The 27,303-nt window shown below is 39.9% G+C and overlaps 1 protein-coding gene across 3 annotated transcripts in view; it reads left to right on the plus strand.

The window, feature by feature from the left end:
• PTPRM (protein tyrosine phosphatase receptor type M) overlaps positions 1–27,303 on the plus strand; it is a 779,193-nt gene that overhangs the window by 336,589 nt on the left and 415,301 nt on the right. For all 3 annotated transcript variants that reach the window (XM_058556689.1, XM_058556687.1, XM_058556688.1), the window contains exons 6-7: positions 14,422–14,596; positions 20,765–21,058. In XM_058556689.1, the coding sequence (XP_058412672.1) occupies positions 14,422–14,596; positions 20,765–21,058 (469 nt within the window). The remainder of the gene's footprint in view (positions 1–14,421; positions 14,597–20,764; positions 21,059–27,303) is intronic.

The raw sequence follows: 27,303 nt of genomic DNA on the forward strand, positions 1-27,303 counted from the left end.
AGCTGTACAAAACAGGTGATGGGCTGGATTTAGCCTCAGACCCCTGCTCTAAAAGATAAGAGCCCTTAAAATAATAGTAATAGTGACTATGTAAGCTCTAGAAAAACAGTCAGTGTTCATGTTTCCTTGACTGTCTTATCACTTTATTTCTTTCAGCAGATTGTTTGAATTACGATTGCAATCGAATTTACCCTTTGCAGTCAGATGCTGAGTCTCTTAAGTCCTTTTCATCTTTAGGTTCTCCATCCATTTCCCCCCATTTGTGGTGGTTGTTATTGTTGTTGAAGCTCTATTTGTCCTGTACAGTTTCCCATATTTTGAGTTCTGCTTATTGCCCTCTGGTAGTGTCATTTAATGTGTTTTTCTGACTATTGTATTTCTTGTAAATTGTCTCTTTTTGTGATGTTATCAGCCATTGATGATCATGCCTAGGTTCATTAATTGCAGAAAGGTCCAATTCTATCAGTCCTTCCTTGTTTAGTACCTAGAATACTTCTAAAAAGAAAAGCTCTCCCACATCAACTATTTGGTTACTCTGAGATATAAACCATAAAGGGAAGATGGTATAAATACTGGATACTTTGTCTTTTTTTAACAAATTTTCAAAAATAATGAGGTTGTTTACCGGCATCACCTAAAACTGGCCAAGGGAGTTAATAGTATTATTGTCATTATTGTCATCATCACCATCATTGTCATCACCACCAACTTGTGGATTTAAATACATTTGATGTGTTTGGATTCATTGCATTTACTGTCTTTGTTGCTAGTCGGATCTTCCCCCCTCTAAATAGTGGGGCTTACTCAGGCTGGGTGACCCCTTTCCTGGGCGGTCTCAGATACCTTTCTTGCTTTCTGGTGTAACGGTATGTTCCAGGCTTGTATTTTACATTTTTCATCTTAATGACCTTGAATCAGCCATTCCTCCATGGAGCCCTGGTTCTTTTTTAGAGGGAACTGGTAATCAGAAATTACAATCTGAGCATAGAGGTACTCAGTACTACTGTTTACTATTTCTAGATCTCCTCATTGGAAAGAGCTAGGATATATACATATGCACACATTTAAAAACAAAACGTTCTGAGATCATATTGACAATTCCAATTCAAATTCAGATCTACAGGGCTTTTAGCTTCCTTTATCTTGCATCTTTATCTTCTTTCAACTATGTTTCAGAAAGAGTAGTGTATGTTAAGGCATATTGATTGGGAAAAAGTGATGTTCTTAGCCAGCCATGTTTATGACTAGCCTAGTCTTTTAGATCCTGAACGATTACACAGGCACTGCCCTTTTCCTCATGTTAGTGTGTCATTATTACAGTTCCATAGTAAACAGGGTTGAGTCCTTGCCTTGCAAATACAAACTCTTAACCCAACAGGAAATGCCAGTCAGGGTCAAGGTCATGCTCTTTAGTTGGATGTGGCTAGGTTAATCCAGTCAACAAGTCGGATATTTGATTTTAAGACTAAAGAACTGATACCGAACCAAGTGGGCTCACCTCCTGGTGAGTTCAATAAGACTCTGTCTTCACCAGTGGAAGTTGTCTCACAAAGTAAAGTGTATTTGCAGCACATAGGAGGCCATGAGGAATCATTTCCAAAGTCAGGGTGTTCCTGAACAAAAGAAAGCAGGAAATTTTAGTTGGTTGGGTAATGAATATTCAAAAGGGATAGGCAGATATTCGCTTGCACAGGCTCAGCTGGAGAACATGCTTCCACAAAATAAGGCCTAAGCTCCTCCTGGAGAGATCTTGGCATTAAAAATAAGGCAAAGGTCATGGGCACAGCTCCTGTGGTGAGGCTTGGTCAGTTTCAGGATGGCTGGTGGTTACATCTCCTTAACATACAAAAGGAAAAGAAACAACTCGGAAAAACAGTTAATTGCTTCCAAACTCACCTTTGAGTTTCCTGAGGCGCCTAGTCAGTGACAGAACTTCTAATTTCATTGGTATTTCTAATTACTGCATTTATTATGTGTATTCTATCTTATTTGAATGAAATTATAAATGAAATTTAAAAATAGGTTGGTTAAATAATACTATTCAGATATTACAAATATATAATGAAATGAACTGTCTAAATATCAGAATGAGGTTTTAAATTTCCATAATCAAATTTTTTACTTGAATATGACTATAAGACAATTATATGTTCAAATAATATATTACTTTGGATTTCTGCATATTACTTTGGGTATCTGTATATCCATTAGCAAATTAAAGTATATTTGTCAATATATATTCATAGTATACGATAATGTTAAGTAAGAACTCTGTTTCTGGTATTCCAAATTGATAAATATTTGGGTTAGCTTGGTATGACCTAGAAATCAAAGATCAGCACTATCTTAGTTATTAAAATAAAGAATATATGGGCTCCAGAAAGTAGATTTGTTGAGGTATTCAATTATTATTGGATTTAGATTACATGAAATGTTTTAAACAAAATTATTCCAGGCCCTGCTGATATTATTAGTGATCCCAGGGTAAGAATTTCAATCAGCATTTTACAAATGGGCATATTTGAACGTGGGATAATACAGATTCCCTACTGAATAAATGAGAGTGCAGTTTAATCCCCACCTGTCTGGCTAGGGGAAGGTGACTGGCCCAGATCTCCTCTGAGCCTATGCACTCACAGCCACTCGAAAGTGCCTGCGATTGATTAATTTGCTCCAAGTGCTGCTAACTTCCCAGACCTCAATTTCTTTCCATCATTGCTCTGATTATTTTGAAACTCTTTCTGAAAGACTTAATATGTATCTTTTTGCTGGTAAATTACTGCTTATTTAGAAGTCCTAAGTTAGTCCATTGCATAAAGAAGGTTGTAACTCTAATTTAAATAACTATCAGTACTTTTTCTCCAGCTTGCTCAAATTGAAATACATACGTGATTAAAAGATACTCTTGCTTTTATAAAAAGCTGTATTTAACCCACTAAGATGGTTTCCTCTTAGACACGGCCATTATGGTTGTTTCATTAAGTTAATGAAAGATGGGTCAGCAATTTCTTTAACAACCCTGGACTTTCAGGGGCTGTGCTTTGCATGGAGCCTGGGGTTTTTGTTCCCACATGTGTCCCAGGCTCGCTCTCAGAGTGAACTCTAATATTCGAGAGAACAGGCAGAAGGCCCCTTCTTGATGATTTCCCGTTGTGCTGTTGCAGTGCTCTATGAACACCGAGTTCCAGCCCTTGGCAGGGCTGCCTCTTTCTAACTCTGAAAATGGAAAGAAAACCGGCTGACAAATTTGCTATCTCTACCCACTGTACATTTTCATCATTTTGTTCTGCCAGAAGGACAAAAAGTTTCCCCATAGGCTCCTAGATGCTCAGAAGTACCCAAGATTCTGAACACATTGTCCTGTCTGGTTATTCCTGTCATGGGGAAAGGCAGATGGGGAAAGGAACTCACGGCCTTTTCACACCTCCATGTATCAGAGAAAATGGGCTAGCCACTATTCCCCACACTTCTCTGTTTGATTCTGACCTGAGGAAGGGTGTTTGGGGACCAGAAGGCATCTTAAAAATCAACTTGTTCAGTCACCCATTCAATGCCTAAATTCCTCTCAATATAACCATCAACCCTCCCTAGGATGCAGCGGGCATGGTTTAGTGCTAGGGATACAGCAGTAAGAAACCTGGCAAAGATCCCCGCCTTTGTAAAACTTGTGTTCTAGTAGGGAGGAGAGCATTCCAGGAGGAGGAGGGCAGGGGCCTTGAGGGAGGAGCATACTTGGGTGGTGACAAGAGAGCAAGAGCCAGTGTGGCTGGGGCTGAGGTAACTAGCAGACTGGTGGGGTGTGTGGGTGGGGGAGACAGTGATTGTGTGTGGGGTGGGTAGGACCTGGTGTGTACTTTCTTGGAGGTCATTCTTTTATTCCGGAATCTAAAAACTCAAAGTTCTCCATACCAATTTAGTAGCAAAACTTGCCCACTCGTGTAATTCTTTTGGTGACAAAACCTCATCTGAACTGACCTGAAGGTATTTATGGCCTCTGTTTTTCCTCCTTACACTCAATATTCGTGTGTTTTGATGCAGAAATATCAATGAGTCTGGTTATGGAGTGCTGGCCCAGACTCTCCTGGGAGCATCATATAATATACAGTATACACACCTTTTTAAAAATAAAAGCAAATCCAAATTCTGCAACATGTTTTGCCACGAGAGCTTCAGATGAGCAGCAGAGCCCACGGCCAGGCCAGGCCAGGCCAGTGCGGTTCCTCTTGCATACACCTGGTCTCCCGGAACCAGAAGATGGCTGCTCTCGCCCTCGTGAGTCCTCTGTTTCCAGGTGCTTACCAGCTGTTTACCTGTGGAGAAGGTGAGCACGCCTACTTCTTGTATGCTCCTCAGAAAGTGGGGTGCCCGGAACGGAATGTTGTCTTCTGGGAGTGTCTCCCAGCACCACCTTTCTAGGTATTTCACTTCTATGAATACAACTGAAAATTTAATTAGGTTTAAAAAACTCCACTTCACAATCCTCATATACCTTAAAGTAATGAGGGTGCTCCTAAGTCGTGTCTCCAGTTACCTGCTTGTAAAGTCTGGTTTTACAAGGAAGTACAAATTGGATTTGTATTTATTTTGATTGAAGTTTATCTTGTTAGTTTAAATTCATTGTTAGGCTTTGAAGATGCCTTTTTCTTTTATGGTATTTTATTCATTCATGCGATGGTTAGTTGTCACCTGTACATTTGACAGCACCTCTATGGCTTTATCTAAGCATGCTAGAGGAGTCAAGGAAGTAACTTTGTGCCAGGGTTCCGGAAACGTACTTCAGCATCCACACTGACAAGCAGCCCTGGACTCTGCTCCTTCGCAGGTTTCCGGTCCACCAGACTTTCTTGGCGTTTGTCCCATATTGCTCTCCTCTTGTCCGTGGAGATATCATAGGTGATGCTGCCCGAAGCCTCGCCAATAGCTGCAAACACTGTGTCTTCCTCCTTCCCTAATGGCCCAAGAAACAGGATTTGACACCAACAGCGTAACGAGTGACATCTCTCTCCTCTCTCTTCCCCCCCAGTACTCTGAGGATATTCTCTCACTTCTCCTTCCTTAACCCAGCTATGGATTGCTTCTTTATGTGTGTTATCTGATAATTGAGCTAATACCAACCTAACGTTACTGTTGGACCTGTCAAATTTTTTCAGCATCAAGAAACAAGAGGACTATTATTAAAACATACGTGTCAGGATTTCAAAGGAAAAGAATTAATATTGTCCAGGGAGTGGCTCTTTTCTCCTGTGTGAGTTACGTCTTTCTCCCGTGTTTGGGCACCGAGTCTGGTCTCCTTTCTGCGCCTCTCTCTGTCTTTCCCTGCCGTCTCGGATCCTTTCCTCTGCCCTGTTCCCTCTTTCTCCTCTCACTTTGCCCAACTCCTCTCCATTCCTTACTAACTTTTCACCTTTTCACTGTCATAGTCTTTTCTCCTTTGTGTGTCTCACTTTTTCCTCTTTCTTCCTTTTATTCTTCAGTCTGGCATTTTCAAAGTGGGATTTTCTACTTGTATGAAATTACATTACGTATCATATTTTAATGATATGCATCAATCTGAGTGATTAATCTTATAGATATTTAAATATTGCCATGCGTCCCTAATTCTAATTATACATTTTAGTAGTGTTACATGCTCTTCAGTTAAATTATCTTTAAGCACACTTAATCTTACTTAGTTGGTTTGTATATTCCATTTTTAGAAATACCCATTTATGGATAATAAAGATGTGAATTTCAAGAAATACCCTTATCCTGTGGAAAGAGGTCAGTGTAGACTGCATGTCAGAATATTACAGGGAATTTATCATGCTTTAAAATATTAAAAATGCTATCTAGTAAGAGAATAACTGAACTTATACTGTAGAAGCCATGCAGTACCACAAAAATAAATAGGAATATTCTTTTGAATATTTGATCTTTTAGCCAAGATAAGCTGAGATTTTTTTTTCTATTGTATACTGTTTTGGAAATATTAGTAAGAAAATGTCAGTGATTTAGGCCAGTTCTCTGTCTTGTTTGATCTGTTTGTAGTATTTGAAAGGAGATGGAAACTTGATTTTAGGAACCATTTGAACTCTCATTAAAACGTAATTCTTGGAGCCGGCCCCATGGCTTGGCGGTTGAGCATGCGCGCTCCGCTATTGGCAGCCTGGGTTCGGGTCCCGGGCGCGCACCGACGCACTGCTTGTCCGGCCATGCTGGGGCCGTGTCCCACATACAGCAACTGGAAGGATGTGCAACTGTGGCATACAGCTGTCTACTGGGGCTTTGGGGGAGAAACAGAGGGAGGATTGGCAATGGATGTTGGCTCAGGGCCAATCTTCCTCCGCAAAAAGAGGAGGATTGGCATGCATGTTGGCTCAGGGCTGATATTCCTCACAAAAATAAAAAATAAAAAAAAAACCTAATTCTTGTAAATACATACTCTATAGTGCCTTTTATGTTATTTATCAAAAAAAAACCTTAAAAGTTTTTATTCCCTTTGACCTAATAATTTTAGGAAATAGGGGTCGTCCTAACATCATTTATAATAGTGATAAATAAAGTAAGTTAAATGTATAGCAGTAGGGAAATATTTATGTAAATAATTGGTATAGCCATAAAATGGGAAGCATTAAAAGGCATGTGTTTGAAATTATCTGATGCTATGAAAAATTCTACAGACATCACAGGAAGTTTAAAGAAAGAGATAAAACCTTATATGTATTTTGGACCACCGTTTCAAATATTATTTAAATTAAAATAATGTGCAACAGAAAAAGTTAACTAAAATACCCTGAACTATTTATAATATTTATCTCTAAGTGATGAGATTATGTATTGTTTTTTTAAATGTCTACATTTTTTTCCTATATTTAAAAAATGTTTGTATAGTAAACATTTGAATTTAAAAATCATTTCTCTTTTTATTGTCCTTAAGAATATACTTTGTGTAGTTCTGCACTGTGCCAGGTATGTCTGGCATCTTGTAGACATCTATAACGCTCTGCCACCTGGATTCTGTATTTGCCCCCTCCCCCTGCCCCACCTGGCTGAATAAAGCCTTTCTTTCCTGCTTTCCTCGTCTGTCCTTGCTTGGACATAATCACGTTCTGCTTTGTGTCTCTCATTCCATTCTCCATTCAACTCACCAAGTATGTTTTACCTATTCTTTGCAAATATTTTTAACCTCATTCGAGGTTATTTTAACGCAGTCTTCAAATTTAGGTACAAAAGCTGGAATTTATGCTGCTGAACTGCAGTAGGTAGTGATGGTTTAATATATATAACATGAAGTTTACCATTCTGACCATTTTTAAGCGTACAATTTAGTGGCATTCAGTACATTCACAGTGTTGTGTAACCATTACCACTATTGATTTCCACAACTTTTCCATCACCTGAAACAAAAACCATTAAAAAATAACTCCCATCCACCTCTCCCCTCATCCCCTGCTAACCTCCCTATGAATTTGCCGATTCTAGATACCTCTTATAAGTGGATTTATACTGTATTTGTCTTTTTCTGATTGGTTTATTTCTCTTAATGTAATGTTGTCAAGGTTCATCCATGTTGTAGCATGTCAGAATTTCCTGCCTTTTTAAGGCTGAATGATACTCCATTGCATGTATAGAGCACGTTTTGTTTGTCCGTTCATCCATCAGTGGACACTTGGTTTCTTGTCCACCTTTCGGCTATTGTGAATAATGCTGCTGTGAACATTGGCATATAAGTATCTCTGTCCCTGTTTTCAATTCTTTGAGGTTATACCTAGGAGTAGAATTACTGAGTAAATATGATAATTCTATGTTTAACTTTTAGAGGAATTGCCAAACTGTTTTCTGCAGTGATTGCATCATTTTATATCCCCATCGCAATGCACAAATGTTCCAATTTCTCTACAGCCTTGCGAACATTTGTTATTTTTCTTTCTTTTTTTGGATAATAGCCATCCTATTGGATATCTCATTGTGGTTTTGATTTGCATTTCCCTATTGACTAATGATGTTGACATCTTTTCATTTGCTTATTGGCTATTTGTATATGTTGTTTGAGGGAAATGTCTATTTAAATCCTTTTCCCATTTTTAAATTGGATTGTTTATTGTTGTTGTTATTGTTGTTGAGTTGTAGGACTTCTTTATGTATTCAGGATATTAAACCCTTATCAGATATATGATTTGTAAATATTTTCTCCCATACTGTTGGTTGTCTTTTCACTCTCTTAATAGTGTCCTTTGATGCACTAAAGTTTTTAATTTTCATGAAATCTTGTCAGTTTTTTCTTTTGTTGCCTATGATTTTGGCACTATATTTAAGAAATCAATTCCAAATTCAAGATTATGAGGATTTCCCCCTATGGTTTTCTTCTAAGAGATTTATAGTTTTAGCTCTTGATCTTAGGTATTTGATTTGTTTTGAGTTAACTTTTGTATATGGTGAAAGATAAGGGTACAACTTCATTCTTTTGCACGTGGATACCCACGCACCATTTGTTGAAAAGACTATTGTTTCCCCATTGAATGGTCTTGGCACCTTTGTCAAAAATCCACTGAACATATATATGAGAGTTTATTTCTGTGCTCTCTATTCTATTACATTGGTCTATGTCTGTCCTTATGCTAGGACCACACTACTTTTTTTAATGCTTTTTTAAAAATTGACGTAACATTGATTTACAACATTGTATAAATTTCAGGTGTACATCATTATTTTTCGCCTTCTGTATAGACTACATGGTATTCCCCACCAAGAGTCTAGTTGCCATCCATCACCAAACAAATGTACCTCATTATCCCTTTCACCCTCCCCCCACCCCTCTTCTCCTCTGGTAACTACAGATGGAGATTCTTCAAAAAAATTAAAAATAGGAGCCAGCCCCATGGTGATTAACCAAACCATAATGGTTAAGTTCGGTGCGCTCCTCTTTGGCCACCTGGCTTTGTAGGTTCGGATCCTGTATGCGGACCTACGCCACTCATTAGCCATGCGGCGGCAACCCACATACAAAATAGAGGAAGACTGGCACAGATGTTAGCTCAGAGTGAGTCTTCCTCAGCAAAAAAAAGAAAAATTAACAATAGAACTTCCATGTTATCCAGCTATTCCATTTCTGGGTATTTATCCAAAGGACATAAAAACACTAATTCAAAAAGATATCTGCACCCTAATGTTCATTGCAGCACACTGTACTTTTGATTACTGTAGCTTTGTAGTACATTTTGGAGGTGAGAAGTGTGAGTCCTCCAACTTTGTTCTTCTGTTTTGGCTACAGTAATGGCTTTTGAATAGAACTCTTGCTAACCCTTAAGACCTAAACTACCCTTAAAGATTTGCTGTCTAGCTCCAACAAATCAGGACACGTGACTACTGTACATCTTTGAAAAGCCACATGCTTATTCATTATCCTGATGGTCATTGTATTAGTGTCCTGTTGCTTCTATAACAAACTACCACAAACTTAGTGACTTTATTATCTTCAAGCTATGGAGGTCAGAAATCCTAAAATAAGATGATGGCAGGGCTGGTTCCTTCTGGAAGCTGTAGGAGACAATCTGTTCCTTGCTGTTGTAGCTTCTAGAGACCACGTTTATTTCCTAGCTCATGGTCCCTTCTTCCATCTTCAAAGCACATCACTCCAACCTCTGCTTCTGTGGTCACATCTCCTTCTTCTGCATTTGACCCTCCTGCCTCCCTCCTACCTTGTGATTACACTGGGTGCACTCAGATAATCCAGCATAATCTTCCCATCTCCAGATCCTTATGTGAATTACACGTGCAAACTCCCTTTTGCTATGTCAGGGAACATTTTCACAGGTTCTGGGGACTAGGGAGTAGACATTTTCGGGGGCCTTTATTCTGCCTATCACAATCATGATGAGTGGGCAATGCCGCTGATGAGGAACACACAGAAACTCTAAAATTTCCTTTTATTTTCCCTATTGGTTTCCCTTGTAAATAAAGATTAATTGTCCATTTTAGGCTCTGGGGTATAAATCTGTTAATTTAACCACCTCACTTTTCTATTCTGTCTCTGGAACATTTTTTCCACTGAGGCTATGATTCGTAGAGTCAGCAAATATTTGTTGAGTTCTATTTCTTGTGCACCCATGTATACAAAGTGAATAAGATCTGTTTCTTGACCTTGAGGACCTTATAGTCTGGCAGAAGAGAAAGATGTTACTGTAGTATAACACACTTTTTCTTCATTTTATTTCCTAAATATCTTTAGAATCCTTCCCTTCCTGTCTCTCATTCCTCTTTTTGTCATTTGCTGCTGTGATTTCTGAGAAAAATATAGCTAGTTTCCCTTGACATCCGTTGGGTTCCCACACTCTTTCCTTCAGTCCATGATTATTGTTCATGTCACCCTTTTGCCTAAAATCCTTCCATTCCTGGCATCAGGATAAGCTGTAATCCTCAACGTGTCATACTCCTTGGTGTGGTCTATACTGTGCTTCTCTTTCTAGCCTCGTCACCTGCCGTTGCTGGAAGCGCTTCTGTTCTAGCTGTATGTACATTATGCTTCCCCGACAGGTCCATGCTCTCTTGCCTCTTGACTTGTGCAGAGCTCTTCTCCTCACTGGACTCCATTTCTCCTCCTTCACTCCTGTGCAGGAGGAAGAAAGGAAGAAGGCGCAACTCCTGTGCATCCTTAAGCTTGACCTCAAGTTGTGCTTTCGAGAAAGCTAACCCTCACACCACTCTCCAGTGAGGTCCTCTTTCCTGGGTTTACTGTATTAGGCAGTTCATTGCTCTGTACTGTAATTATTGCCTTATTTGTCTGTTTTTCTAACCAGACTGTAAATTCAGTTAGGTAAGGGGTTGTTCTTTTAACTCTATGCTCCTTGTATATGATAGAGTGCCTGCCTCATAGAAGATTTCTACTGAGTGCTGGTTGAATGAATGCTTGGATCTAGGTACATGCAAATGATTAAATACAAAATGACTGCAGCTTTGAACAAGATTTATGATTTATTATGGATCCTAAGCTAAAATGATTGCTAGTTAGCACCTGGTTTCTTCTCCTTATGTACCATTTCTCTTGAAGAAGCTGAACCTGACTTTCTCTGTGATTAAATACATGGGATTAAAAAAAAGGACCCATTCCTCAGAGTTCATGTGACTCATTAGAGTTGTTAATTTGAAGCTGTTTATTTTAAAGGATAAATCTGTGGCGTGAAGACAACAACTATGAACTAATACTCTTCTCAACGTATGTATAAATCCAAAAAGGGTGTTTTCTTAACCTTGAGTGCCCTCAGTACAGCCTTGAATAGTTGTGAGGGATCAGTAAGTTCATACTTTAAAATTCTTTTGGATACACATTCTTTTGAGATAGGCTTCTTCTATTAGGAAAAATACTATGGGATACTATAAAAGTATATTCTTACACAATTCATGCCAGAAGTAAGTAAATAAATAAGTAGATGGCCCTTTTGTTGTTGTTGTTATTAATAAAACAAATACAGATATGAAATCTGCATTTGGGGCTTTTTCTTTTTTTCTTTTGTGAGGAAGATCAGCCCTGAGCTAACATCCATTGCCAATCCTCCTCTTTTTGCTGAGGAAGATTGGCCCTGGGCTAACATCTTGTGCCCATCTTCCTCTACTTTATATGGGATGCCGCCACAGCATGGCTTGATGAGCGATGTGTAGGTCTGTGCCTGGGATCTGAACCTGCGAACCCCGGGCCACCAAAGCAGGTGCGCAAACTTAACCGCTACACCACCAGGCCGGCCCCTTAATTTTTTTTTTTTTCCGAAACTGGAGATGGGTTTTTTTTTTTCAGTTTGAAAAAAGACAAACTTAATTTTATAGAGTAGTAGGTCTAAGGTTACTGCTAGTGATAGAATTGGATTATTTATTTATCTGGGGGAGAGGATGGGAGACTGAGTGCGTGGAATACAGAGAGGAATGCTTTCTCCTGTTGTATTGATTAATAATGCTAGATTGATTTGGTTTTGTTTTCCTAACTTCTTGGTGCCCTCTGTTAAACCAAATTTAGGGGATTCACTAAAGAAAAGACACACATAAGACATATAAGATATATGTGGAACTTCATATTCTGATTTATGACTTTTAAAGGTATTAACAAGGCTGTTTTGACAGATAATACTACTGGTGATGTCGGTGGAACTCTTCTTCCCCACTCCTGATGTTTCCTTCCCCGTGGCAGGAACTGTACTAGTGCAGCACTCCTGAAGCCTTTTCTCTGCCCAAGTGAGTGCTGGCTGGGAAGGAAGCTGTGAGCAGCACAGCCCAGCCCCTTCCTGGGGAGCTGACTGCCTGTAGGAACTCTGTTCCTCCATCTCTGAGTTTCACAGCAGCACACAACACGTGGGAGGCCTGTGGTTTTTTAGCGTGGCCTGTGGCTGGGTAGGTGAGTCTGGTTAATTCTGTGCTTCACTATTAGCAAACCCATTATCACTGCACATCAGCCATATTCTGCAGTGTCTGGTTCATCAGTAATAAAGGTGGCATCTTGACAGCCTGTCTGCCTTTCTCCTTGAAGTCATCACCCACTTGGTCCAGAATTAGGGCAGGGACCTGTGGTACCAGGCGTTGTGCCCGTGTCCTTGCAGATACCTTTAAATTCTCACGGCTGCCCTGAGAGTGCCTGTTCCGTCTCCGCGTTACAGATGAGGACAGGCAGACTCCAGCAGGGGTAACCACTTCGAAGCTAGGCTTGGCACCCTGGTCAGTCTGACTCCCAAACTCAGGGCCATTAGGACATACGCCAAAGAAAATATCACAGATAAAAGCTTTTAAAAGACTTGGCATAATATAAATCACTGAGTAATACAGATGAGTTTTACTGTTTGTAGCCTAGCGTTTTCGTGTTACAAATACAAACATTTTAATATAGCCTGCCAGTCCCGGAATGCACAGGCGCTTGCCTGCCCCCAGTCCCACTGGCTGCTTTAATTTCATCCAAAGCTTTCAGCTCTTTCTGACCCTCTCAGGCTTCCTGTATGTTTCCTCTGACGAGAATGCTCCTTCTCTCCCACGCGCCCCCTTTGCCTGGTTAGCTCCTACTTACCCTTCAGATCTCAGCTCCAATGTCACGTCCTCACAGTGGCCTCCCATGGGCCGCGTGGTGATTTCTGCCGGCCACCTGAGCTGTCCCTTCACCACACTGGCCATCATTTGTGACTGTGTATTTATTCCAGGCCTATACTTCCCACTCACTGAAGCGCCGTGAGCACAGCAACCACTTTTCTGCTGTTCGCACTGTGAGCCTGGTGTCTAACACGGTGATGGCACCCCAGAATGGCTACTGGCTGAATAAATGGACACAGTGCTTGGCATTGTGCACTAGCCTTATGATCTGTGCCCATCCGGCCCCCGTGGCGTAGCAGTTAAATGCACACGCTCCACTGCTGAGGGCCGGGTTCGAATCCCGGGCGCGCACTGAGGCACCGCTTGTCAGGCCATGCTGTGGTGGCGTCCCATATAAAGTGGAAGAAGATGGGCACGGATGTTAGCCCAGGGCCAGTCTTCCTCAGCAAAAAGAGGAGGATTGGCATGGCTGTAGCTCAGGGCTGATCTTCCTCACAAAAGAAAGAAAAAAAAAATCTGTGCCCATTATTTTCTACTTAATACTTGTAAATAACATGTTAAAGGTAGCCTCTTTCCTAATAATTGTAAAAGAAAATATGGAACTGAACTCTGCAACCTTCTTTTGAGGCTTTAAATTAGAGGAAGCATAGGATGGATTTCCAAGTATGCGGCACTGAAGACTTACATTACTGAATGTGTCAGGGATAAGATAAGACAAAGCTGCCTCAGTGATGGAACCTGCTTTATAGGGTCCTGGGACTATGGGATGTAGAGAAAAATTTCTCTTGTAGCATTTCAGCATCAGGTAATATTAAGCATCTACTTCTGCTAGGGTTTTGTGTATCCAGGGAGGACATCATAAAGCTTAGACTAGTCCTTCAAACCTGATAGGGAATATGCTAATACCTACTTAGATTTTTAATGTAATTCTTGATAAATTGTTTATTTGTTCATATATAAAATGAGGTCAGTAATAAGGTAATGTGTGAATGAATTTTTTTTTCCTAGCCAAGCATAAAAACGAAGATAAACTGTTATGGAAAGACCAAATGTTGATAGTTTGGGAGCAAAATAAAGAATTTTTCCATATGCTTTTTCTCTTCTCTTGTTGAGTCAATTTAACATAGTTAATATCTTGAAGGGACAAAACCAAGACATTTCTGCACACTTAATTTTACATCCTTCAATCTTGAAAGGGTTGAACATGGCAAAATTTCAGTTTCCTGGCCAGCTGTTCCCCTGGATCCACTGCCCGTGGGTAATAAACAGCTGAGCCAAGATCTGCATGGCAGTAACATTGATAACGTGCCATCAGGTGTCTTACTGTTTCGATATTACAGTTGATATCGTTTCCTCTTGTCCTCCCTACCCCCACTCCCACAGGGCATTGATGTACGAGATGCTCCTCTGAAGGAAATCAAGGTGCCTAGTTCCCGGCGATTCATAGCTTCATTTAATGTCGTGAATACAACAAAGCGAGATGCTGGAAAGTACCGCTGCATGATTCGCACCGAAGGTGGTGTTGGAGTATCAAACTATGCAGAACTGGTAGTTAAAGGTATTGAATGTATTTTTATACCCCAAAATAGTCTGTTAAAATAGACATGTTAAATGGTCGTGAGTTCATTACTTGTTGAAAGCTCAAACTTATCCTTGTCTGTTTCTGAACAGTTGATTGGTCACAGGCTGTGTTGATGGATTGCATTTTAAGTACAAATTTGGCACATGAGCAATATTTTTGAAAAATGTATTTTATTTATGTTGGTTAGTTGCATACAAAGCAATGAATGTGCTCGTGGCAAGTTCTTGTGCCAACTCTGTATACAGAGATTACAACCTGTAAATTTTTTTAAGGAATGAAAATTTTTTACTGATAAGAAATCACTTAAAATGCAAATATTCACCAGCCAGGGTGTTTGTGATAGCAGGGTGGTTAATAAAATGAAGCAGTGTCAGTATAAAAATGCTCAGTCATATCACACTACCCGTATTGATAACACCGTGTTGACATTCATAATGCTGCAGTTAGGTCTATTACTCTATTTCACTTGACTGAAAAATTGAGTCATTACATTCAGGAAGGTGGAAGAAGAAGAAAAGGGAGGGGAAATAAATTTCCTTTTACCTGGTGTAAGTTTTTTTTTTGTGGGCTGCGGAGTTTTGGTTGCAGACAGAATAATTGGACTTTTAGATGTACCATGAGGCATTTTTAGACAACTTGTGGCAGGCCATTGCTCTTTCATCCTAGGAGAACAGAATGATGCCTCTTTTTAAAATTTTTTCCCTGCATTTGTTAAATATGGAACATAAAATTGATCTCTTTGGGATGACTATTCTTTTTGTCAGCAAATTTCTCCGTGCAGGTAGTTTTAAAGACTGCAGGGTTCAAACCCCAGAACGAGCTATGTGGGCATGGGCCAGTGACTTACTCTCTCTGTGCTTCTGTTTCCTCATGTATAAAACAGACATAATAATGTTGCCTACCCTATAGGGCTATTGGCAAGATCAAATGCAAAAAGTATATGAATGGCATTTAGAATAGTGTCCACAGTAAGGAGCCAGCCCCTGTTCAGCCCATGATGGGAGGAGGAGGGAGACGAGGTGATTCTTATTCTCTGCTCCGGTACATTAGTGGTCTTCATGTAGGAATGCATGTCTGTACTACCTTTCTGAATTTGAAAAAATATAAATGCCTGCTCACCCATTCTCCCCTCCCCCTGCCACACCCATGTTGAATTAGAATCTCTAAGGACATAGCCTTTGTTATAAAACCTACAGGTGATTTTGGCATATGCTTCTGTTGTGAAATCACTGCTGCCAGTACTAGTCATCTGTGGCTTGTGAGAGGAAAGGTTTATTGGTGAGCCCACCCCAGGCAGCGTCCATCTGCTGCGGTGACTGCTGTCCTGTGTAAGGAAGCGCACATTGGAGTATCGACTTTAATACGATATTTTGCCACATCCTTATGAATTTTGGTTTGTAGTGAAACTTTAACTAGCCTGTCTGGCTAGTATTTGAGTTTAGGTTTAATATCTATAAGAAATTGAAACTCTTCATCGTTATGCACACCCTACTCTGCAGAAGACTTTCTGGGAACTGAGGAATCACAATGCAGAAAATGGGCACCATTTACCAGCAAAGCCAGTGGAGCAGCAGTCTCAGTGTTCCCAGGGCTGAGTTCTTTATTATCATGGTTATGACTTAATTTTTGGGGGGAGTGGGATTTTTTTCATTGAGGTCATAATAGTTTATAACATTGTGAAATTTCAGTTACAGTATTATTTGTCAGTCACCATATATATGTGCCCTTTCACCCCTTATGCCCACACCCTAACCCCCACCCTTCTGGTAACCACTAATCTGTTCCCTTTGTCCACGTGTTTGTTTATCTTCCACATGTGAGTGAAATCATGTGGTGTTTGTCTTTCCCTGTCTGGCTTATTTTGCTTAACATAATACCCTCAAGGTCCATCCATGTTGTTGCAAATGGGACAATTTTGTCTTTTTTATGGCTAAGTAGTATTCCCTTGTGTATATATACCACATCTTCTTTATTCAATCATCAGTTGATGGGCACTTGGGTTGCTTCCACATCTTGGCTATTGTGAATAATGCTGAAATGAACATAGGGGTGTATAAGTCTCTTTGAATTGTTGATTTCAATTTCTTTCGATAAATACCCAGTAGTAGGATAGCTGGATTGTATGGTATTTCTATTTTTAAGTTTTTGAGAAATCTCCATACTTTTTTCCATAGAGGCTCCACCAGTTTGCATTCCCACCAGCAGTAGAAGAGGGTTCCCTTTTCTCCACATCCTCTCCAACATTTGTTATTTTTTGTCTTGGTGATTATAGCCATTTTAACAGATGTAAGGTGATAGATATCTCATTGTGGTTTTGATTTGCATTTTCCTAATGATTAGTGATGTTGAACATCTTTTCATGTGTCTGTTGGCCAGCTGTATATCTTCTTTGGAAAATGTTCATGTCCTCTGCCCATTTTTTCATTGGAGTGTTTGGTTTTTTATTGTTGAGTCGTATGAGTACTTTATATATTTTGGAGATTAACCCCATTTTGGATATCTGATTTGCAAATATTTTCTCCCAGCTGGTGGGTTGTCTTTTCATTTTGTTGCTGGTTCCCTTTGCCTTGCAGAAGCTCTTTAGTTTGATGTAGTCCCATTGTTTATTTTTTCTGTTGTTTCCCTTGCCTGAATAGAGTTGGTATTTGAAAAGATCCCTCTAAGACCAATGTCAAAGAGTGTACTGCCTATATTTTCTTCTAGGAGTTTTATAGTTTCAGGTCTCAGCTTCATACTACTTTTTTTTTTTCACACTTATTGTGTATGGCGTAAGAAATGGTCTGCTTTCATTCTTTTGCATGTGGCTGTCCAGTTTTCCCAGCACCATTTATTGAAGAGACTTTCCTTTCTCCGTTGTATGTTCTTAGCTCCTTTGTCAAAGATTATCTGTCCGTAGATATGTGGTTTATTTCTGGGCTTTCAATTCTGTTCCATTGATCTGTGTGTCTGTTTTTGTACCAGTACCATGCTGTTTTGATTACTATTGCTTTGTAGTATATTTTGAAGTCAGGGATTGTGATGCCTCCAGCTTTGTTCTTTTTTCTCAAGATTGCTTTCGCTATTTGGGGTCTTTTGTTGCTCCATATGAATTTTAGGATTCTTTGTTCTATTTCCGTGAAGAATGGGTTATGACTTAATTTTCATCTTGGCTCAGTTCCTTGTGATTGTGTTCCGTTCTCTGATGTATCGTTGCTACAATGCCTATGGTGCCTGTGTTCTTGAGGCATTCTGCTTCATGATCAGTAGGATACAAATCCAGTAACTCCTCTAAAAATTGCCTCTGTGGAAAAGTTCATTTGTTGGGAGCTATAAGAAAATCAGAAGTTTCTAGCCTTCCAGCACAAACATAAACACAAATGATGAGTGGGTTCTTATTCACGTTTATACAGCACATTGCCCTGTGTCATGACGGTGTAGAGGTATCTTGGGTCATTGTGATAAAAACGTCCAGGCACCTCTTTCTGTGCCTGCACACTGCCAAAGTCAGTGACAATTGGCTTGCAGTTATGGCTCAAATCGGAAATTTGACTTTTCCTCCATTTATAATTTTATAGCCATATTTTTCATATATTTTATTTTTAAAGATGAGATAACATGCTAGATTTTACTAGCATGTTATACTTAACAAAGTATTACCTTGAGATAATTAGTTTAAAATATACAGTGACATTTTTCAGCCACTTGTATATAATTTAATACTTTTTTATATGCATGTAATATTTGGAGTGCTAATTTTTTAAAAACGGGATAAACTAAAGTCCATAGAGTTTATAACTTTCTCAAGGTCACACACTGACTTGGTGCCAGGCCCCTAATGAAGCCCAAGTAATGATTTAACCATCACTCTTATCCTATTCATGTCTAGCACTGCTTTTGGTAATCAAGGACATAAAAATATTTCATATAATCTTCACAATGCCTGTATGTATGGATACATATCAATATCATATTTAATTATATGAGATATATATTAGGCATTCATATACGTGTATCAGTTAGATACACGTATATGTATCTCTGTGTATAAATTCTATCATTGCTGGCCTCATTTAGAATTGCTTTTATTGTGTCCTTTCACTTCCACTTGAATTAAATATTTTAAATTGCTTTTTATCACTTAGTGTAGCTTGAGTTCCTTCCTTCCTTCCATCCTTCCTTCCCTTTGGGAAAGTTTATTGAAAATTCAAACACTGACTTGTTCTTGTACTGATTCTTCCAGCAATCCAAAAGTCCTTTGGAATGTCTGTCTCAATTATTTCCTGGTTCTAGTTGAATCTTTCATTTGATTTAACAAATTTGGTACTTTTCTTAATGGGGAATTAATAGAGAAAATATTCACAGGATACACAAGCGTTAAAGTCATGTCTATTTCAGGATACTAGTAACAATGTCCTAAATGAATTGGTGTTCTCACTAACCTTGTGGCCTTGCCCCTGACTTGTGTTTTGAATGGCAGTTCAGCAACCCTTGCTTGCATTTGCAACTTCAAAGTAATTAACTGCTCTTTCAGCCTGGCTACATAAATGCCTTGGGATATCCTGTAAAAGGCCCATCTCATGTCTTGGTTCAAGGAATCGCCTAATGATATAAATTGATCTCAAACCATTATGAGCTGAGTCAGAACTATTTAAAGAAATGAAGAGCTAACACAAAGTTGTAGTTTATAAACAATAGGAACAATATTTTAGTAAATTTACTCTAAATTTGTAGTCCTCCAAACAAAACTCATCCTTAAGTGTCTTATTTTTACTCAGTCTATTGAGATTTCCCCAGCTATTTCAAAAAGTCAGTATAACTTATACCTTGAATACAGAAAAGAACAAAGACACTTCAGCCCAACAAAGGGAACTGATGTTGCTGATTTCTTAACGGGTCTAGATCTCAGGGGCCAAGGTCAGGGCTAGCTGCCCTGAGGTCTGGTTCAGCAGGAAACATGATTGGAAACATGATCGTGATCAATTGGCCATGTCTGCCATGGAGCGGACAGAAGTAGCAGCATCGAAGCCAGCAGATGCCAGTAATAGAACAGAGCAGGCTTTATTTTGCATGCATTCACATGAGCTAAACGAGGAGTTAAAAACAAAACACACTCAAAAGGAACAAACTACCTGTGGAAACATTCTTGAAAAAAATCACTAGATCTTAACGTTTTTCTCAGATGGCTATCATTAAGACGGAAGCATGTTTTTCATATAATTATCTCCTTTCCTAATTTGTGTGGTGCCACTCACGGTGATATTGGCATATGGAATGCCTTCCTGTGATGCCTGGAGAGCCACTCAGCTAGCGCCTAACCAATGCACTGCAAATATTATTTAAAACAAGAGTGTCTGTCTCTCCCTTCTCAGACAATGATCTGGAAAAAGTCAGTCGTAGGTTTTAAACAATGAGACAGACTTTCTCCGGTTGTAAAGAGTGTTTGCAGTTGATTGCTCAGAGTCTTACCAAGCTGGGCGTAGCTTGTGCTTTGCTTCAGAGCTCTTCTTTCTAGTCACTGCTTTAATAAGACGCATTCCTGGAAGTTCCCTGAGTAGTAGCAGTGGTGGGCGTTATGATCCAGACTGCTCACTTCTCCTGTAGCTGAATGAGTCCACTGTGATAGTTTTTTGGGGAAACGAGTCATCCTGGAAATGCATTTATGATGAGATAAACTATAATTTTGGCCATGTTTTTAAAGTGATGATAGTTTTGGAATATACATATGAGGAAACTGAATTTAATGATACAACTTGTACCTCTGGTGATTTTGAAGACATTCCCAGCAAGGAGGCTGACAACGACAGAGTGCCTTCTAGAGCTTAAATGCTACCACTTGAGAGAGATTTAGCAAGTTACTTTTAGTTATAAAAAAATTCTTTTGATGTTTATGTAGCTGTCCGAGAAAAATGAATTCTATCCTAAAAAGAAATTGAAAGTGTATCTACCTAAGCAAGCTTAGGGTTTAAAGATGGTTCATTTCACAAATTTGAACATTGTGAAAACCTTTATCAGTATGCTTTTTCTTACTAACCTGAACAAAACTGTTCTCATCAATACATTCCTGAAATGTTAATGTCTTCTGTATTTTAATGATTGATGTACATTTAGCTCTTCTAAACTGGAGACTGAAGTGTCTGAAAGATGGGTCTCTGCTTTGCCTTTCAGAACCACCTGTTCCCATTGCCCCACCTCAGCTTGCCTCCGTGGGGGCGACATACCTGTGGATACAGCTCAATGCCAACTCCATCAATGGGGACGGGCCCATCGTCGCCCGAGAGGTGGAGTACTGCACAGCAAGTGGGAGCTGGAATGACCGGCAGCCAGTGGATTCCACGAGTTATAAAATTGGGCACCTTGACCCGGACACGGAGTATGAGATCAGCGTGCTCCTCACCAGGCCGGGGGAGGGTGGCACGGGATCTCCTGGGCCAGCTCTCAGAACCAGAACAAAGTGTGCCGGTGAGTGTGGGAAACCTGGGACTAGTCGTCCTTGTCGTTCTAGGCGTTGGCCTGCAGCACTGGTGTATGTCGGGTGGCTGACACGCTTCCCCAGCTCTGTCAGAATCTGTACAGGCACAAAAAATTCCCTTCGCCTGAACAGTAGCCCTGGGGACTTCAAGACCTCAAGGCTTGCTCTCTCTCAAGAGGCCCCCTCCCTTTTGTTTCCTAGTCTTAATTTACACCTTCCATGTGTCGGGGGAAGAGGGAGAATCTCCCTCTGCCCTTTCCCTTAAGGTTCTTCTGGCTGGCCAAATAATCAACAAGACAGGTTAGCAGGAGAAAATAATACCAAGTTTAATAACATGTATACATGGGAGAAAGCAGGGACACTGCGTTTCTCAACACAATAGCAGAAATTCTCGTCTTAAATATCTTTTTCAGCCAATGACAAAGGAGGATTTTGGCGGTGGGGGGAGTCAGTTACAGGAGATTACCACTAAAGCACAGTAAACAAGAGTAAGGTTTATTATGTAGCTCAAGGCCTCACCTTCCACATTGATAAGTCACTAGAAATGAGCTCATCCCCCTCTCTTCTCCAAACAGAGAGGGAGATACCTTTACAAATGGAGATTTCCCTTATAAATGTAAATGACTGTCTGGCAACTCCTCGCAGGGTCATCCAGAGAATGTGGCCAGAGAGACAGAACTTCTGATAAGAGGGGCTTGTTGGTGCCTTTCCTATTGTAACATTTACCCTACGTTATCTTTACAGCCATCATGATAGATCTGTTCCAGGAAGGAGCTACCATGTCAAATTCTTTAGGCAGTTAGTGGGGGAGGTCAAATGTCCTCAGAGAAAACAACCAAGGTAAAGAGATAGATTTCAGGGTGGCCAAATCTTGATCTCCCACACACGAGTCTCACTTAGTTCATATAGAATTATCCCTAAAGTTGACAGAAACTGTTACTTTAATGATGTCTGCTCGTAGGTCAGATCCTCTCATCCTGATCCCTCTGTTTTATGTTCACAGTTAATGTGCTTGTAGCTTGGAGGGGCTTTGGAATAATAGATTCCACCTTAGAGATAGCTTTCCAGCTGGGTTTTTATTGATGGATATTTCATGGAGGGGCTGCTTGCTGATGGCGTGGGGCCCGTTTGTAGAATAAGCAGGGGTGATTTGTGGGCTGCATGCAGTCTTGAAGCTTAGATTATAAAGTTCTAATTGACTGCGCCGAACCCGTTCTGCAGCTTAAATAAAAGGAGGGTTGATGGAGAGAAAAATGTAGAGTCTTGTGAAAATCAAAACCTGAAGAAAGCTCCCATGAGGGATTATAGTATGGTTTCTGTAGGGCTGCTCTTGGGTAGGAAGGAGAGAGAGAATATATTGGGATACTGAAGTATCCATTCATCATTTAAATGCAGAATCCCTATATTGAATTGTGGGCTGAGGTGAGGAGATTCCATAAATTTTTATGCAGTTAATTGATTCTTCAGACAACATTATTTAAGATGACATTTATCATATGTTTCCTTTCTTTTTTAAGTTTCAAAAGTACTCAGAGCGTAGTCTGACTGTCTGGTACAAGAAATGATTAAACCTTAACGCTTGTAGCTGTTTCATTTTTTTTCTTCATAATTTGGAGTATACTGTTTCCACAAGTTAAAAACTCATGGAAAAACTCCCTTTTTTCTTTTTTAAATTTTCATTAGAAAAGGGAGCAGGTACCTTTTTCTTTGGGGGGGTATGTGCTATTGAGTGTAATGACGGGCCTGTTTAGTCAACCCTGTGTCTGTTTCCCAGATCCTACACCTGTGTCGCCCTCAGTGCAGAGTCTCTGAATGAGAACTGCTGTTCTGCACTGATGATGCCCACAGCCCTGATGGGTGGTTCTGAGGAGAAAGGAGTTTCATAATCCTTGCTCTTCCTCACTTCTCTAAACTATATTACCTCCTTTCTCTCTTTCATTGAATAAAATTTCCTTTCCTTTTTGTGAAATAATTTCTTATATTATCATCTGTTGTAATGCAAACAATAGCTATGTATAACACTGTATATATCATTTTACGACATAGGAATTGCTTTCGGATCTCTTATTTATTTTGTAACTGCCCCATGAAGTCTCCGGGGCAGACACCGTGATCCCCTTATAACAGGCGGGCAAATGGAAGCCACGTGATCTGCTGCCCTCCCCTAAGCATGCTCTGTAAGCAATAAGTTTAGTGTAGTTTCACTTCAGTGTTATTTTGAGGCACCCTGTTTAGGCCATGGCGATATATAGTTTCCCTCTCTCTTCAAAAGAAGTTTAGAATTCCTTTGGAGAGAGGATACGATCTGCTTCATTCTAGTCACTAGCAACCCCACCTACTTAATGTTTCCAGTTCTGTTCATTTTACATACTTTGTCTTTTCTCTTGGTTTTGCCTCTGTATGTGTCAGCTATTGACACAATCACTATAGACATTTTCCCTGAAGATAAATCATGTGGCCCTGTTTTCAGGAAGGCTTTTTCTTACTGCTGTATAATGTATAAATACATAACTCTCGAAGAGACAGCATACCTTTTATAATAGATTGGCAGTCCTTTTTAAGAAATTAAAAACAATTTTGAATTGATATTTGCATGCCAACACTATGCCTTAAAGTATTCAAGCTCACTTGAGCAAGGAAGCTGATGATAAAGCAGGCTTTTTCCTCTTACCCTTTGCAGCTTGCAGTCAACACTGTGCCTGGTATGTCACCCACTGGTGTTGAACATTTTTGAAACAGTTGTAGTTGAGCTAATCAATCTTGGTAGTAGAAGTCTGTTAGGTGAGAAGAGTCACAGTAGGAAGAAGAGGGGAAGGCATGTTGGGTGGTGAGGAAGTGAAGTCCAATGAGACTTTACCTATGAAGGAATAGAGTTTCCCCCTTTCTTGGCCTGAGGCTTTTGAGAAAATCTGCAGATACGCCTGGTGGCTGCTGTTGGTGAGCAGTGGGACCTTGTGGAAAGCAGGACTGAGTTAAAAGGAAGAAGACAAGTGCTGTAAACTATAGACTGAAAATTTGATGGTGGTCCCAGACTGTTATCCAGATGGTTTGTGAGCATTGAGGTTCATAAAGAGCAAGTCATAGATCTCATAACCTGGGAGAGACTCTAAGCATTCTGCAAAGTAGATGAAAATATCCTTGGCCAGGCTTAAACATTGGATGAATCTGATAGGATGACACGTAGTGGGAATAATTGTACATTCATCCTGTATGGCTTAAAAAGCCAAGAGTATAGTATGAAATTAAAGTAAAAAAATTTAGCAGCAGCATATGTAAAAAAAGAGCTTAAAGATTTGGTTTAAATGCACACGAATCTAAAATGTGATCTATATTGTATTAATCACTCTGTAATGCTATTGCCTCACCCTTCTCCCCCCAGAAAAACCTCTAACATATCCTAAATTGCATTAAGAAAGCAAAATGCCCATGTTGAAGGAGGCAATTCTTACTCTACCAGTGCTAGTTAGCCTCCCTATAATTATCACACTTACTTCTGGTTCCTGCATTTTATTTTTTTATTTTATTTTTATTTTTTATTTTTTTGTGAGGAAAATCAGCCCTGAGCTAACGTCCATGCCAATCCTCCTCTTTTTGCTGAGGAAAACTGGTCCTGGGCTAACATCCATGCCCATCTTCCTCCACTTTTTACATGGGATGCCGCCACAGCATGGCCTGACAAGCGGTGCGTCGGTTTGCGCCCGGGATCCGCACCCGGGCCGCCAGCAGTGGAGTGCGTGCACTTAACCACTACACCACGGGGCCGGCCCCTGGTTCCTGCATTTTAAAATAGACTGTGCTCAACGGAAAGCACCTAGGATAGGAAAGGTTCTGGAACCTTGCTAGACCAATGAGGAATGATGGAAACAACTGAGAAAAGTGCTGGGGAAGAACAGGGTTTATGTGTAAATTTCGCAAGAGCTGAGTCATGAATAGTGAGTTTCCAGTGGCTGATTTGTTCAAGCAGAACCTGACGTTGTAGTAGGTGACTTCTGTATTCAGAAGAGGATTCGGCTGGTTGACCCTAAAGATCTCTTCAACATGAAGATCCTGTGATTCATGGTTGTTCTCTGTCTAATGAAACGCTCCATCGTATGTTTCACCCCAAAAGCTTTTGAGTTTCACTTTTATTTTATCCTTGTCCGAATACTCCATAATCGTGCTTAGCAAGTCCTCCTCTGCAGGCCACTGGAGGTCTATGATGATGTTTGCAAAAATTGGAGCAAAAGGGGGAAAAATAGTGAGTTTTTAATACTGCTGCCTAGATTAAATTTGAGGGACTGACTCTTATTCTGAGATTTTCTGCCTGGTTTTTGTGCTAAAATATCCCTTTTATGACAGGGTGATGCTGGTGAGTGTTAGGGCCAGAGTCAGCAGTTGAGAACACAGGCTGTGGCACCAGGCTGCCTGGGTTTGAATTCTCAGTCTTCCCAGAGCTGTGCATGTGAGTGTGAGTGTGTCCTCTGAGCTGCTGTTGTGTGTTACTTTGTCTGGAAAACAGGGGTGATGCTAATAATGTGTATCTCGTAGTGTGGCCGTGAAGCCTTAATGAGCTACTGATATAAGGTGCCTAGAACAGAACCTTACATATAGCAAGTAGTCAATAAAAGCTAACTGCTACTAAAACATTTAACATTTTCATTCAAAAGAATTAGATGTTGGCAGCTTGATTTCATTGCCCTAGTGTTTTAGAAATATTATTTATCTGGTAAATCGAAAATCTTGGTTCATAGAATTCCTTACAGTTGAGCATGGCATTCGTGACAGGCGCCATTTTATCCTCTCTTCTATTAAATCTGTTTCTTTTGGACAAGCTCTCTGTTTTCATTTCTGTGCTGTGCCAATGAACCCTACCCTACCATGTTTTGGTGACACCCATGAAACTGTATTTCGCTTCTTGCATTAAAATGGCCAGATCACTACTATTGTCCGTCTCGGTGCAATGGAATTGATTTTCACGTGTGGCTTGTAGATGCAGTCTCATTACCTCGTCAGATCTCTTTCAAGAATTGTAGTGTAGTGCGCTTCCAGAGCTCTTGCTTCTTATGTTTCTGCAAATTATTTTCAAATATATGCACAGGCTCTCCACATGCGACCTTGATCAAATCACTTAGCTTCTCTCATTCCACCTCCTCGTCTCTAAATAGGGGCAGGGACGCCTGCCCAACAATATCAGAGGTGTTTTTGAAGATCAGATTAGATATTATCTGTTAAAGTATTTTACAAATGATAAAATGCTCTGCTTACATGGGGTATTTTAAAAAAATGATTATAATCAGGAGCTATTTTCAAGACGTATACACATATCCAGTTATTTTCCAGCTCTGCAGTTCGGCTACAGTTGGGTAACCTCAGAGAGTTGCAATGACTTCAGTATCTAGTTAAGCAAAATGCAATTTAGTTTGTGTTTTCTATTATATCTTATATTCTTATAATTATTTGCAGCCTGGATATAACGTGCCATTAAGTGGTAAATACTTGAAAAAGAGAAACGGGTGATGCTGTTAGATAAATTTTCACAGTGGACTTTTTTATGTGTTTTATTTTGGGATATTGCTTTTTATGTATCCCAGTTACTGTTTAACTGTGGTTAAGTGGCTAGCTAACAACCAGCCCCAGGAGTTAGAGAAGGATGATGATAAACTAATGACTTAACAGTTAAGGTTGGTGAGAATGAAAAAAAAGCTGAGCTGAAATGTCTTCTTTAGAATTAAGATATCTAAAAATCTTTAAAACAAAGAAGGACTACACCTTTCAAACTTTACTCATGAGATATTTACTGAGCACCTGTATTTACAGAGCAGTGTTCCAGGCCCCGAGGGTGGAGCAGAAAGGCGAGATCCTGCCTTGGGAGCTGATATATGGAGCTAGTGGAGGGGAGTGTGCAGGCAATACACAAATGGATCTGCATGTATGATATGAGGAATGCTGTGAGGGGAAATAGGGAAGAGATCAAGAGTGGGGGGGCAGGAGATTTTTATGAGATTACTTTTTACTTTTAACTGTGGTAAAATAACAATATAAAATTTACCATCTTAACACTTCTAAGTGTACAGTTCAATAATGTTAAATACGTTCAACCAATCTCCGGAACTTTTTCATCTTGCAAAACTGAAACACTTAACTGCCTATTCTTCCCGCTTCCCAGGCCGTGGCACCTGCTACCGTTCTTCTTTCTGTCTCTATGAATTTCACTGCTCTAGGGACCTCACATAAGTGGAATCAGACAGAATTTGGC

Source organism: Diceros bicornis, chromosome 16 (assembly GCF_020826845.1).
Source record: "Diceros bicornis minor isolate mBicDic1 chromosome 16, mDicBic1.mat.cur, whole genome shotgun sequence".
NCBI classification, from domain to species: domain Eukaryota; kingdom Metazoa; phylum Chordata; class Mammalia; order Perissodactyla; family Rhinocerotidae; genus Diceros; species Diceros bicornis.